This window comes from Rana temporaria, chromosome 12, assembly GCF_905171775.1.
Source record: "Rana temporaria chromosome 12, aRanTem1.1, whole genome shotgun sequence".
Lineage (NCBI taxonomy): Eukaryota > Metazoa > Chordata > Amphibia > Anura > Ranidae > Rana > Rana temporaria.
Window position 1 is genome coordinate 105,313,750 of NC_053500.1, and position 14,523 is coordinate 105,328,272.

At 49.2% G+C, this 14,523-nt stretch overlaps 1 protein-coding gene across 1 annotated transcript in view; it reads left to right on the top strand.

Moving 5' to 3' along the window:
• The first annotated feature begins 9,120 nt into the window (after positions 1–9,120).
• ARMC7 (armadillo repeat containing 7) overlaps positions 9,121–14,523 on the top strand; it is a 40,322-nt gene continuing 34,919 nt past the window's right edge. Inside the window, exon 1 of the mRNA XM_040330077.1 lies at positions 9,121–9,413. Within this exon, the coding sequence (XP_040186011.1) occupies positions 9,329–9,413 (85 nt within the window). The 5' untranslated portion in view covers positions 9,121–9,328. The remainder of the gene's footprint in view (positions 9,414–14,523) is intronic.

Sequence of the window (14,523 nt, forward strand, 5' to 3'; positions counted from 1 at the left end):
ATGGCGCTGGACGCCATTCACGTTCACTTTGAAGCAAATGACATCCTTGCGACGTCATTTGCCGCAATGCACGTCGGGAAAGTTTCCCGACGGAGCATGCGCTCTACGCTCGGCGCGGGAGCGCGCCTAATTTAAATGATTCCCGCCCCGGCGGGATCATTTACATTAGGCGCCCGTACGCCGGGCAAGTTAACACAGCGCCCCCGCAATTACGGAGCTTCTGCTCCGTGAATCGCGGGCAGCGCAGAAAATTTGCGCGGGCGCAGGGCAAAAACGCTGCCCTGTGCCTGCGTAAGAAAGGCGCAGATTCTTACTGAATCTGGGCCAGTAATCCTACGTATCTTAATTTATATCACTTCTTTATATAGCCTTCTATTTTTATTTTTATTTATTTTTTATTATTAGTGCTCAGATTTTTTTTTTTTACGCTTTTACAGAAAAAGTACTGCATATGCACAGAAGCTGTCATTGATCTATACATAACAGCAATAATAAAACTCGTTCATTTAGCTCATTTGAAGTAATAGGCCTGTGGCAGAGGCCCTAGAGCCGGATCTGTGTGAGAGACCTGTTCCTCCCAGCAATCTAAAGTGACACTTCGGCTGCCAGGCTTGTGGCAGGAGTCTGCAGGAGGGCATCAGTTACTCCACCTGCCGCACTTTGCACCTTACTATTTCTGTCATGTTGCCCTGGGCCCCTGTCTGCTTCCCTGTCCCCCCACTCCGCAGCAGCCAACCTCCTGTTGGCTGCTGCGAAGGATCTGTCAGGAAGGAGAGCAGGGTAGGAGCTAGATGTGTCATTTACCAGCCCCTTCCTTGTCTTAAAGCAAAGCTCCATTCCCCAAATATCATTGTTTTACTATACAGTAGCCCAGACAGCAAGCAATAGTGCTTCAAGTTTGAAAATGACTTGCTAAGCTATTGCTAGACTTGCCAGGCTTCACAGGTTTGTTGCACAATTGCAGCAAGTCCACATTGCATGACCCTAGATCAACTTTCTTTGCAAACATTCTGCAAGTCTGCTGCATGTTCTGGTTCAGTTATGTTGTACAATAGTCATCCCACCACAGGGGTCACTGTGGCTGAATTGACATGCTGTAGACATGCAGAGCTCTTGCTGTAGACTCACCAATGCAACTTTACTCTTGCCAGAGACATGCCTCGCAAATTTGCTACAAATTTGAAAACTAGAACTTGTGCTTCAAGTGCCCTGCAAGCAGGGCCAGCCCAAGACATTGTGCTGTCTGGGACCAAGAATTAAATGCTGCCCCCCAAATCACGCCTACAAAAGGCCCCCACATCCATTATTTTATATCATGATAACTTAGAGGACCTGTATGTAGGAGTATAAAGAGGACCTGTCATGGCTCTATACATGTATGTAGGAGTATAAAGAGGACCTGTCATGGCTCTATACATGTATAAAGAGGACATGTCATGGTTGTTTACATGCATAGGAGTACAAATATGACCTGCATTGTTGTTTACATGTATAGGAGTATAAAGAAGACCTGTCATGGCACTATACATTTATATAGGAGTATAAAGAGGACCTGTCATGGCTCTATACATTTATATAGGAGTATAAAGAGGACCTGTCATGGCACTATACATTTATATAGGAGTATAAAGAGGACCTGTCATGGCTCTATACATGTATAAAGAGGACATGTCATGGTTGTTTACATGCATAGGAGTACAAATATGACCTGCATTGTTGTTTACATGTATAGGAGTATAAAGAAGACCTGTCATGGCTCTATACATGTATATAGGAGAATAATCTGTCCACCGCAATGTCACAGTTTCGCAGATCGCTGCCATTACTAGTAAAAAAAAAAAATTATAATAAAAATGCCATAAAAATTTACCCTATTTTGAATACGCTATAACTTTTGCGCAAATTAATAAATGTACGCTAATTGCATTTTTTTTTTACCAAACATATGTAGAAGAATACATATTGGCCTAAACTGATGATTTTTTATTTTTGGGATATTTATTATAGCAAAAAGTTAAAAAATATTGTTTTTTTTTTCCAAAATGTACACTCTTTTTTGTTTATAGCCCAAAAAATAAAAACCGCAGAAGTGATCAAATACCACCAAAAGAAAGCTCTATTTGTGGGAAAAACAGGACATAAATTTTGTTTGGGTACAACATTGCACGCCTGCACAATTGTCAGTTAAATCGACGAAATAGTAGTTTCACCTGTCACCCTGCCCAGCCTGGCATTCACTTCTAGTCACTCTCCAGTCCATCAGCTTTGTTTTTGTATTCTATTGGGGATTAGAACTTGGATGGGGTAAAGGGATTCATGGGATGCCCAGAAAATGATTCTTGCATGGTATGGGACAATTTACATATTCTCCTTCTGCATAACACTTGCTGCAGACTATTAGCCAGATTCAGAGAGACTTAGGCTGGCGTATCAGTAGATACGCCAGCCTAAGTCTGAATGTGCGCCTGCGCTAATTTAAGCGTATTCTGGTAACCAGATACACTTAGGCCCCGTACACACGACCGGATCTGTCCGTTGGACATTTGTCCAGCCGACCGGTTTTCAAGGGGATAAAAATTTCTTAGCATGCTAAGAAATCTATCCGCTGGAAACCTGTCCGTCGGACTGATCCGGTCTTCTGTACAGACTCACTGGATAAGTCCGATCGATCCCCATCCCTCGCATGCGTTGAAGTGATTCGACGCATGCGTGGAAGTATTTACCTTCAAGGGTCGCGCACGTCGCCGCGTCATCGTCGCGGCGACGGCGCGGCCACGTCACCACGGATGTTTTCCGCTGGGATTTTGATCTGATGGTGTGTACAAGCCATCAGATCAAAATCCGGAGGAGAAATGTCCGATGGAAACGGTCCGGCGGACCGTTTCCATTGGATATCCTCTCGTGTGTACAGGGCCTTAAATTAGGCCCTCGTATCCTAAAGTGTAATTTTTAGGCTGACCGCTAGGTGGCGCTTCCATTGCGGTCAGCGTAGAATATGTAAATCAGTAGATACGCCTATTCACGAACGTACGCCCGGCCGACGCAGTACAGATACGCCGTTTATGTAACGCATTAGCTGCCTAAAGTTATTCCATCAAATAGATGGAATAGTAATGTTAAGTATGGCCGCCGTTCCCGCGTCGAAATTCGAAAATTTTACGTCGTTTGCATAAGTCGTCCGTGAATAGGGATTTACGTCGTTTACGTCCACGTCGAAATCAATAGGCCCGTGCGGCGGACTTAGCCGCAATACACTCTGGGAAATGTAGGCACACGGCGCATGCGCAGTTCCAAAAAAAGTCAATCACGTCGGGTCAAGCCTAATTGACATAAAACACGCCCCCTCAGCCTATTTTGAATTAGGCGCCCTTACGCCCGCCCACTTTAGGCTACGCTGCCGTAACTTAGCAGGCAAGTACATTGGGCCAGATTCTCATAGAATCTGCGGCGGCGTAGTGTAAGCCATTTACACCACCGCAACTTACTGGAGCAAGTGCCATATTCTCCGAGCACTTGCTCCGTAATTTGCGGCGGCGTAGTGTAAATGGCCCGGCGTATGGCCGCGTAATTCAAAGGGGGCGGCTTGTATTCAAATTAAGCGCGCCCCCGCGCCGATCGAATTGCGCATGCGCCGGGCGGAAAAATAGCCCAGTCGCAGAACGACTTAGTAAAACGACGTAACCGACGGAAAAAGACGACACTGACCCGACGCCATACTTAACATGGCATACGGCGGACTGGCGTAAGGTTACCCCTCATATAGCAGGGGTAACCTTACGCTTACGTAAACAACGACGACGCGGCGCAAATTCGTTCGGGAATCGGCGTATCAGGCTCATTTGCATAGTCAAATGAGAACTGAACGTAAACGTCACCTAGCGGCCAGCGTCGAATTACATCTAAGATCCGACGGTGTAAGTGACTTACACCTGTCGGATCTACGCCGTATCTATATGAAAATGATTCTAGGAATCATACGTATAGATACTCGGGGCCAAAAACAGAGATACGACGGTGTTTCCTGAGATACACCGTCGAATCTCTTCTGAGAATCTGGCCCATTGTGAATCATGTACTTGCCTCGCGAACTTACGGCGGCGTAGCCTAAATGCCATAAGCTACGCCCCTGCAAGTATGCGCTTGCCATCCTGAATCTAGCTATATCTCTCCTTTCCCCTCCAGCACAATTCTTTAGGCTCAGCTAGCACATGGTTAGGCCTAACTCTGGTTTCAGCCAGGCCTTAGCAAAGTTATTACAGGAAGGGACCGCAGGCCCTTCTATTGTAGCAACAAAAATAGGAAAAGTCTTTGGTGCTAGCTGACCTTTTTGATGGACTACTTATCCCAGTCAGCCCGTTGCAGATCCTGACAGCCAGGGCCGGTACAAGGCAGGAGCGGAAGGGTCGGATGCCCTGAGCGCTACCATTTGCGGGCAGGAGGGGGGCGCAGGTGAAGTGCCGCCAGTGTGCTTTACTGTACACACTAGCCGGCGCCACTAGTAGTCATCTGTAACTTACAACTGTTATGTGCTGAGTGCGCTCCTGCACCCAGCACAAGCCTACACAGTCCACACCAGCCATACCTGTCAGCGCTGCTCCTTCTCTCCCCCTCTGAAGGGAATTTGTAGTCCCGTCCCAGCAGCGTGACATCACTCACAGTCGGAGGTGGGATAGGAGGAGAGAAGAGAGCTGCTGCTGAAACTGCGGGAGGAGCCGCTGAGGAGGAACCAGCAGAAGTTCAGTAAGTTCAGTGTGTGTGTATCACCAGGACGTTTTCACCTCTGGCAGCCCTCTCCTCTCCTGGCTTTTCTCTGTTAGCTCTGGGCACTCACTGCTGCTGCCCTCGAGCACAATTCTGCTCCCAGCACTGTAAGCTAGTGATTCCAGAGGCAGCTCGTCCCTGCTTGCTGCCACTACTGATACAGTGCAGCACATAGCCGAGGAGCTCTGAAACTCCTCCTCAGCTCTGTGCTACAGGCAGCAGGCAGAGCTCTCTGTACTCAGCTGAAGTAAGAAAAAAACTCTGTGCATACCATAGAGAGTGGTGACCGTCAGAAGAGGTGAGGGGTTGCCAAAGCCTGAGGTGCAGAGAGGAGTGCACTGTAAAGGTGTGGGGGAGGGGGAATATGTGCTGAGAGAGAGAACAGTGAAAAGGGGGGGGGGGGGGGTTAGCAGAGAGAAGAGCTGGGGGGATGTGTGCAGAGGGGGGATCTGGAGGGATTTGTACATGGAGGAGATCTGGGGGGATGTGTGCAGAGGGGGGATCTGGAGGGATTTGTACATGGAGATCTGGGGGGATGTGTGCAGAGGGGGGATCTGGAGGGATTTGTACATGGAGGAGATCTGGGGGGATTTGTACATGGAGGAGATCTGGGGGGATTTGTGCAGAGGGGGGATCTGGAGGGATTTGTACATGGAGGAGATCTGGGGGGATGTGTGCAGAGGGGGGATCTGGAGGGATTTGTACATGGAGATCTGGGGGGATGTGTGCAGAGGGGGGATCTGGAGGGATTTGTACATGGAGGAGATCTGGGGGGATTTGTACATGGAGGGGATCTGGGGGGATTTGTGCAGAGGGGGGATCTGGAGGGGTTTGTACATGGAGGAGATCTGGGGGGATGTGTGCAAAAAGTGGATCTGGAGGGATTTGTACAGAAAGGAGATCTGGGGGAATGTATGCAGAGAGGGGATCTGGAGGGATTTGTACATGGAGGAGATCTGGGGGGATTTGTACATGGAGGAGATCTGGGGGGATTTGTGCAGAGGGGGGATCTGGAGGGGTTTGTACATGGAGATCTGGGGGGATTTGTGCAGAGGGGGGATCTGGAGGGATTTTTACATGGAGGAGATCTGGGGGGATTTGTGCAGAGGGGGTGATCTGGAGGGATTTGTACATGGAGGAGATCTGGGGGGATTTGTGCAGAGGGGGTGATCTGGAGGGATTTGTACATGGAGGAGATCTGGGGGGATTTGTGCAAAGGGGGGATCTGGAGGGATTTGTACATGGAGGAGATCTGGGGGGATTTGTGCAGAGGGGGTGATCTGGAGGGATTTGTACATGGAGGAGATCTGGGGGGATTTGTGCAGAGGGGGTGATCTGGAGGGATTTGTACATGGAGGAGATCTGGGGGGATTTGTGCAGAGGGGGGGATCTGGAGGGATTGGTACATGGAGGAGATCTGGGGGGGATGTGTGTGTACCACTGCTGCTGCCCTCGAGCCCTTGAGCACAATTCTGCTCCATAGAGACTGGTGACCGTTAGAAGAGGTGAAGGATTGCCAAAGCCTGAGGTTGTGCAGAGAGGAGTGCACTGTAACGGTGTGGGGGAATATGTGCTGAGAGAGGCACAGATAGTCACAACGGCGACGATAATTGGGGGGCGCAGTTTGCCTCCTTCGCCCTGGGCACCAGATGACCTTGTCCCAGCACTGCTGACAGCTCTCCCAGCTGCAGCAGCCCGACTTTGGCAGTAACATCATAGTCTCTCCTGCTGGCTCTACATCCATCTCTGACTGACTCTCAGTCCTCTCCGGCATGTCTCTCCCAGTTCTCCCAACTGTGCCTATCACTCACTGACACCTGATGGATCCCTCCTGGAGACTTGCCTGGCAGTATTCCCGCTGTCTACTCCTGTTCAGAACACCCCTTGGGTTGTGTGGGGTTCCTTCACAGCTCCAAACCCCAGCCCAAGGTCCCCCCCCCCCCCCACCACAGGCTAGGAGGCTCCCTCCAAGGCCCTGACAGCCTAACACTCCATCTCCAGTTCTTCCACCTAAACAACTCCTCCCAAGCTGGGCTGACTCTAATAGGTAGATTCAGGTACATGGGTGCAAACTTGCGGCGGCGTAGCTTAGCCTGTTTAGGCTACGCCGCCGTAAGTTAGCTAGGCAAGTACATGATTCTCAATGTACTTGCCTGCTAATATACGGCGGCGTAGCCTAAAGCGGGCGGGCGTAAGGGCGCCGAATTCAAATGTGTTGGAGGGGGGCGTGTTTTATGGTAATGAGGCTTGACCTCACGTTTTTTACGTTTTTTTTTATGCGCATTCGCCGGGCGCCTACATTTCCCAGTGTGCATTGCGGCTAAGTACGCCGCACGGGCCTATTGATTTCGACGTGGACGTAAACGACGTAAATCCCAATTCGCGGACGACTTACGCAAACAACGTAAAAAATTCGAATCTCGCAGCGGTAACGGCGGCCATACTTTAACATTGTTATTCCACCTAATAGATGGAATAACTTTAGGCCTGCTAATGCCTTACGGAAGCGGCGTAAAAATACTGCGGCGGCCGGGCGTACGTTCGTGAATCGGCGTATCAACTCATTTACATATTCTACGCTGACCGCAATGGAAGCGCCACCTAGCGGCCATCCGAAATATTGCAATCTAAGATAGGACGGCGCAAGCCGTCGTATCTTAGATATGTTTAAGCGTATCTTTGTTTGAGCATACACTTAAACATAGGTCGGCGTAGATTCTGAGTTAGGTCACAGACAGATGTGAGACAGATATGTGCAGATGATCACAGACAGATGTATGCCAGATGTGCGCAGATCATCATGGACAGATTTGCACCAGATGATCACGGATAGATGTTCAGTGTGGCAGATGTTCAGTGGGACAGGTGTTTACTGGGACAGATGTGGGACAGGTGTTTACTGGGACAGATGTGGGACAGGTGTTTACTGGGACAGATATGGGACAGGTGTTTACTGGGACAGATGTGGGACAGGTGTTGGTGTTTTCACTGTTTGGGGACACTAGCTGGGTAATAAAAAGCTAATAAAAACAGCTCATACACACTGATCCCCATCTCGCAGATCCGCTCTCCTTCTCCTCACCGACTCTGTGTGAGGAGAAGCAAAGCTGATTGCCTGGCAACGGCTCTCTGCTTACATTACCGCTGTGTTTGGACACAACCGTCATGTGATCAGGAGGGCAAATCACAGAGCCCGCCTGCCGTGCATGTTGCCCTTTTACAGGGGGACACAGGAGCATTGGGATTGCGCCGCTGCGCAGGCACGCGTCTGCGCAATCCCACTTTTTGTGACTCCTTCACACAATGGCTGTGATTGGACACAGCCATCAGGAGGGCAAATCACAGAGCCCTCTAGCCAAGAGATACAGATGCAGAGCATTCGGGGGACACGAGTGCATCAGGATCCCGCTCCTTCTTAAAGTGGAGGTTCCCCCGAAAAAAAAAAAATTTAAGATTATATTCATGCTCATTTTGTCTAGGGGAATCCGCTATTTTTTTAAAAACCGAAGCAGTACTTACCGTTTTAGAGAGCGATCTTCTCCGCCGCTTCCGGGTATGGTCTTCGGGACTGGGCGTTCCTTCTTGATTGACAGGCTTCCGACGGTCGCATCTATCGCGTCACAAGTAGCCGAAAGAAGCCGAACGTCGGTGCGGCTCTATACGGCGCCTGCGCACCGACGTTTGGCTACTTTCGGAAAATCGTGACACGATGGATGCGACCGTCGGAAGCCTGTCAATCAAGAAGGAACGCCCAGTCCCGCAGACCATACCCGGAAGTGGCGGAGAAGATCGCTCTTTAAAACGGTAAGTACTGCTTCGTTTTTAAAAAAACTAGCCGATTCCCCTTCACAAAATGAGCATGAATCTAATCTTAAAAAAAATAATTTCGGAAGAACCTCCACTTTAAGGACAATTAGGAATGTTCACTCAGAAGAAGGAAACGCCCACCTGGCCGTATATGTGCAGTGTCCGGATGGGAAGTGTTTTTTTTTTTTTTATTGGCACTGCATGTCTGTTCTTTTAATTCCTATGCCAGTGTCGCCTGAGCAGGAAGCAGGGGGGGGGGGGGGGGGGGTGGGGGGGTCGCCACAATAGAAGCACAGACAGCAATTTGGAACCCAGACCTCCTAACAAAACATCAAATACAAACAAAAATAATTCAGTGTGTGGATAAAATCATGATTTTTATTGACCACTCTTCATCCTCTATAGTTTTTGGTACCATGTAGAGAAGAGACACCTCAGGAGCACCCGGCTAGCTCCACATTTTAATACGCTGACTGTACTTCTCGCACATGACACTAGATGGCGGCATTGTCTAATAGATAATCCCCCGCAGACTGGTACGTACACCTATTGCAGGAAAAGACATTTCACATAACAGAACAGAACACGATGAACGTCTGACATGCTGCACAAGTAACGACAACCCTAACTGAAACTATATTGTTACACGACTCAGCCAGTACTCTGGTCATGTGTGAGAGCTTCTTCCGCCAGTCCATTGACGTCACCTCCGGAACGGCGGGATCTCCTGGTTGTGTGAACGTCGGGGGAGGACGGGAAGATGAACGGCGGACAGTGCGCAGGCGCTGAGAGGTTCCAGTACCTGCAGACTCTGGTCACAGAGTTCCAGGATACGGACAGTATAGGTGAGGGGAGTAAGTGTGGTTCCGGGGCCCCTGAAAGCTGCACACACTGCCTGGGCGCCTGTGTATGAATAGCTACAGGACCCATGCTGGCTGCTTCTATGTTATCACATCCTCATTAAAATTGTGTTAGGTTAAAGCGGGAGTTCACCCCCAAATCAACTTTCTGACATTAGTTCCAGCATACTGCTAACATCTGCAGTATGCTGTTTTTTTTTTTCACTACTTATCGTTTTATGAGCCGTTGTTTTCTGGCTCCGAGCGGGGAATCCTGCGGGGAATAGGCGTTCCTAAGCGAAGAGGAGTTGATTGATGGTCGGCTAAAGCACGTCACGGCTTCCGAAAATACCCGAAATGACACTCGGGTGTTTACGGCGCCTGCCGTGTAGAGCTGACTGCGCAGGCGCCGTAAACACCCGAGTGTCACTCTCGGGTATTTTCGGAAGCCGTGACGCGCTTTAGCCGACCGTCAATCAACTCCTCTTCGCTTAGGAACGCCTATACCCGGAAGCGATCCTCGCTCGGAGCCGGATAACAAGGGCTCATAAAACGATAAGTAGCGAAAAAAAAAAAAAAACGGCATACTGCAGATGTTAGCAGTATGCTGGAACTAATGTCAGAAAGTTGATTTGAGGGTGAACTCCCGCTTTAAAGTAGTATAAGCCCTCCTTCACAGTATCAAATCCAGTGGCGGCTGGTGGTATATTTTTTTGGGGGGGGGTACAACCCCCCTTTGTCAGGCAGGACACCTGCGCCTCCTGCCACACCCGTCGGTCGTCCCCGTCTAGGTCGTGGGCAGTGACTTCCCCTGCCTCTACTCCGTGCGCCATGTGTCTCCTCCCTCCTCCTAGGCAGCCAACTGGATCACCTTTTGGTTCAGACAGTCTCAGGACCCGCTTCCTGATTGGCCGGAAGGAGAATCAGGAAGACGATAGCGAATATTCATTCGTTATTGTCACATAAGTGGGTGTGCTTGGGGCGCAGTGCCCTGCATCTCAAACCCACCCTTTTTTGATGGCTATTGGAGCCTCTGGTTATAATCATTTGCTTGAAAAAAAAACATTGCAATCCATGCGTCTGGCGCCCTGTATGTAGATCAGGGGGACGGACTCATGAATGCGCCCTGCATGTAGATCAGGGCATGGACTCATGAATGCGCCCTGCATGTAGATCAGGGCACGGACTCATGAATGCGCCCTGCATGTAGATCAGGGCACGGACTCATGAATGCGCCCTGCATTACGGGCTGCCACTGATCAGATTGCATAAGAAGTCGCAGCCTATTGCCAGCAATACCCCTGTTCCAATCGGTGCAATTTGCAAAATTAGTTCCTGCGCTACTTTTGCCAATTTCAGATGCAACTTCAATAGACATCTGTTCATGAAGCCACACAGATGTCTTTCAAGTCGCACCCGAAGTTGCATGGAAATGCTGCTTTGAAATTGTGCGGCTTCAGATGTAGTGGCGGCTGGTGGTAAATTTTATGGGGGGGGCGGGGGCGGCAATCCGGTTGGTTGGGTCTCCTGCACCCCACCCCCCCCGGTCAGTAAAGGCTGTAAACTGTGTTATTTAATTTATCTAGCCTATTGATTCCTCAACCCCCTATGTAGAGCTGGGCGATTTTTTTTTTTTTTTTTTACACAAAAAGATCTGCGTTTTTTTTTTTTTTTTGTTTTTTTATTAGAAAAAAATTGACATTACGATTCAAATCAAGTTTTTTTTTTTTTTTTTTATGGACACTGCGCCGATCCTGAGGAGCTGCTAACAGGAGTTTTTAGGCGAGGCCGCTGCTTTTTTTTTTTTGATGGACACTGCGCCGATCCTGAGGAGCTGCTAACAGGAGTTTTTAGGCGAGGCCGCTGTGTTTTTTTTTTGATGGACACTGCGCCGATCCTGAGGAGCTGCTAACAGGAGTTTTTAGGCGAGGCCGCTGCTTCTGCCTAGTCCGCGATGTCCGGCCGAAGCTGCGGCCTCACCTAAAAACTCCTGCCTGCAGCTCCTCAGGACCGGCCGGTCCTGGGGAATTTAAAAAAAAAATATGAATCAAATCGATTTTTTTTCCTAGCCCTACCCCTATGTAATATCTGGTTGTAAACTGACTATGCTGCGCATGGAAGTCAATCTGTGCCAGCATGGTCAGTTTGCAATCCTTCTCATTACATAGTAGGACACAAGTCCAACGTTCATTGCATTCAGAAATACAGGCGTGCTGTGCTAGCCTGGTATCTTCTGGTCAGTTTGTAGCCACATCCTCTGCCTATTCCCCCCTCTATTGAATAACATAGAAATGAGAAGGTCACGCCCACCCACAAGTCCATGATGCGCTAATCAGAATATATACTTGTGTTGGAACAACTTCACTACTACTTTACCTATGGAAGCCAAAACTAGAAACATTTGCATTCTGTTCTGTTTTTGAGCACATTTTATGCTGTATGTATATAAACATTTGTTTGAACGTACACATAAATACTGCGCAAATGGACTGCTGCTTAGTGACTTCAGGGCCTGCATGTAAATATTAACAGTGGCCCGGATTCAGGTAGAATTGCCCCTTATTTGCGGAGGCGCAGGGCAGCGTTTTTGCCCTGCGCCCCCGCAAATTTACTGCGCTACCCGCGATTCACGGAGCAATAGCTCCGTAAATTGCGTGTGCGCTGTGTAAACTTGCCCTGCGTAAGGGCGCCTAATGTAATTAATCCCGTAGGGGGCGGGAATCATTTAAATTAGGCGCGCTCCTGCGCCGAGCGTAGAGCGCATGCTCCGTCGGGAAACTTTCCCGACGTGCATTGCGGAAAATGACGTCGCAAGGACGTCATTTGCTTCAAAGTGAACGTGAATGGCGTCCAGCGCCATTCACGAATCACTTACGCAAATTACGTAAAAATCGAACGTCGCGACGCGGGAACGTCGGGTATACTTTAGCATTGGCTGCCCCTGCTATTAGAAGGGGCAGCCTTACGCTAAACACGCCGTACGGAAACAACGTAAATTGCGTACGCAGGGCTCGCGCAACATTGTGAATCGGTGTTAGTATGCAATTTGCATACTATACACTGAGCACAATGGGAGCGCCCCCTAGCGGCCATCGCAAGAATGCAGCCTAAGATATGCGTGGCATAAGAGCCTTATGATTTCTTTATCGTACATCACGGGACACAGAGCGGCATTCATTACTATATGGGTTATATGGAGTACCTTCAGGTGTAGACACTGGCAATCTCAAACAGGAAATGCCCCTCCCTATATAACCCCCTCCCATAGGAGGAGTACCTCAGTTTTTCCGCCAGTGTCTTAGGTGTTAGTCATGGTTTAGCTTGCCTCCACATCCTTGGGATTAGGTGAGCTAACCGGTTCTGTCCAAAAAAGCCTCAGCGCTAAAGTGGTCAGTAACCGGACCCCAAACCCTTGGGGTATAGCCCATAATGCTTTTCTTTTTAGAGAGCTGGACCCTGGGCCCAGAACTTAGAAACCTTTGGGTGCCTAATGTTTCTGTTGCCAGAGTGCTATATGGGCCCAGGACAGTGGATCCTTCATAGGAACCCAGGGCCTGAAGGTCTAGACATCCCCACCGAGATGGGGGAAGATTGGGCCTCTTGCTTGGCAAAGTCCTGCGGCATGGAGCAGGTAAGTGAGGGGAAAACTTGCGGAACTTGGTTCTTAGCAGGTTTTTTCTGGGGGGTCACAGGGGACATGCCTAAAGTTATGCACTGCATCTGGCAAACTAGTCACATATCATAAAGATAGGATGGCTCTATATGTATTATTCCCCATAAGATGTGACCTCCCTTGTAGTGTTGGAAAAGCATTGAGTGGGGCCTGTGTGATATAAAAGTATATGTGTGTGTCAGAGAGCTGTGCTTACCTGCAAGCCTCCAGGCGATGCTCCATTCAGTCTTCCTCCTCACGGCCTGCAAAGCAGGCAAAACGCTGACCTCCTCATGGTTCCAGGCTGCAGTTTGCTGGAGCAGAGAGGTCCCTTCCTCCCAACCCCACCCCCCCCCTGTCGGGAGGGGCATTTCCTGTTTGAGATTGCTGGGGGGGGAAGGGCGGGTCAGTGGCTTAAGGAAGGGGCGGCCCTTCCTTGTTTGTTCCATATAGCTCATTCAATACTTTGGAACTGAGGAGGAAAGACCAGAACGGCAAGCACGGGGCGCCGAGGACACACAGTGGCCAGAAAGAATATTGCAGTCTTCAGAAAGACTGTTTTCAAGCCTAGGAATAGGCTGTTTCTTTTCCATCTCATAGTTTTTCTTGCAATACTACTCAGGGGGACAGAATGTTTTTTCTTTCCTAGATTTGAAAAAAAAAAAAAAAAAAAAAAAGATTTTTTTTTTAAAAAAAAAAAAAAAAAAGTGTCATCTAGGGGAGAGGAAGCATTTTTTATCCCCCAAACAGGTGTTTGGGCATTTAACTATTTATAAGTCCCAGGTACCAATAAGTAGCAGGTGTACCTCGGTATTGTACCATGGCATCAAAAAACAAGGGTACAAGAGGTGGGGATTCCCCCAGAGAGTCTGAGGTCTCGGACAAAGCTATGCCGCTGCTTTCCCCACAGGGAGCCTTGGGGCCATCGGGATCTGGGGCTGGAGCTGACGCGGGTCAGTCCAACCCTAAGATGGTCACGGAGGAGGTATTACTCACCTCTTTAAAAGAGATGCAGAAAAGCATGGGTAAAATGATAGCCGCAGCTATGCGGGGCAGTAAGCGGAATAGATCTCCGTCGCCCGAGCGCGGACCCTCAGAAGAGGAGGTCCTTTCCTCAGGGGAATTGGACGACCTCTTGGACAAGGACCAAGTAGGTTCAGGGATCGAAGATCCGGATACAGAGGAGTCTGGGGCAGTCTCCCTGAGGGAGAGCTGGTGGATTCAAGGATTGTCGGACTTGGTCCATAGGGCATTCAACTTGCCAGTACCAGATCTCCAGGTATCGACGGTTTCAGCTTTGGGCTCACTGAGGGCGCCTCAAAGCAATGCTGTGTTTCCGATCCATCCTCTATTAGAGGGAGTTTTGTTCCAAGATTGGAACAAGCCAGATAAGATCTTCTTACCACCTAAGAAGTTCTCTGTCCTATATCCTATGGAAGAAAAATTTTCCAAAAGATGGGCTAC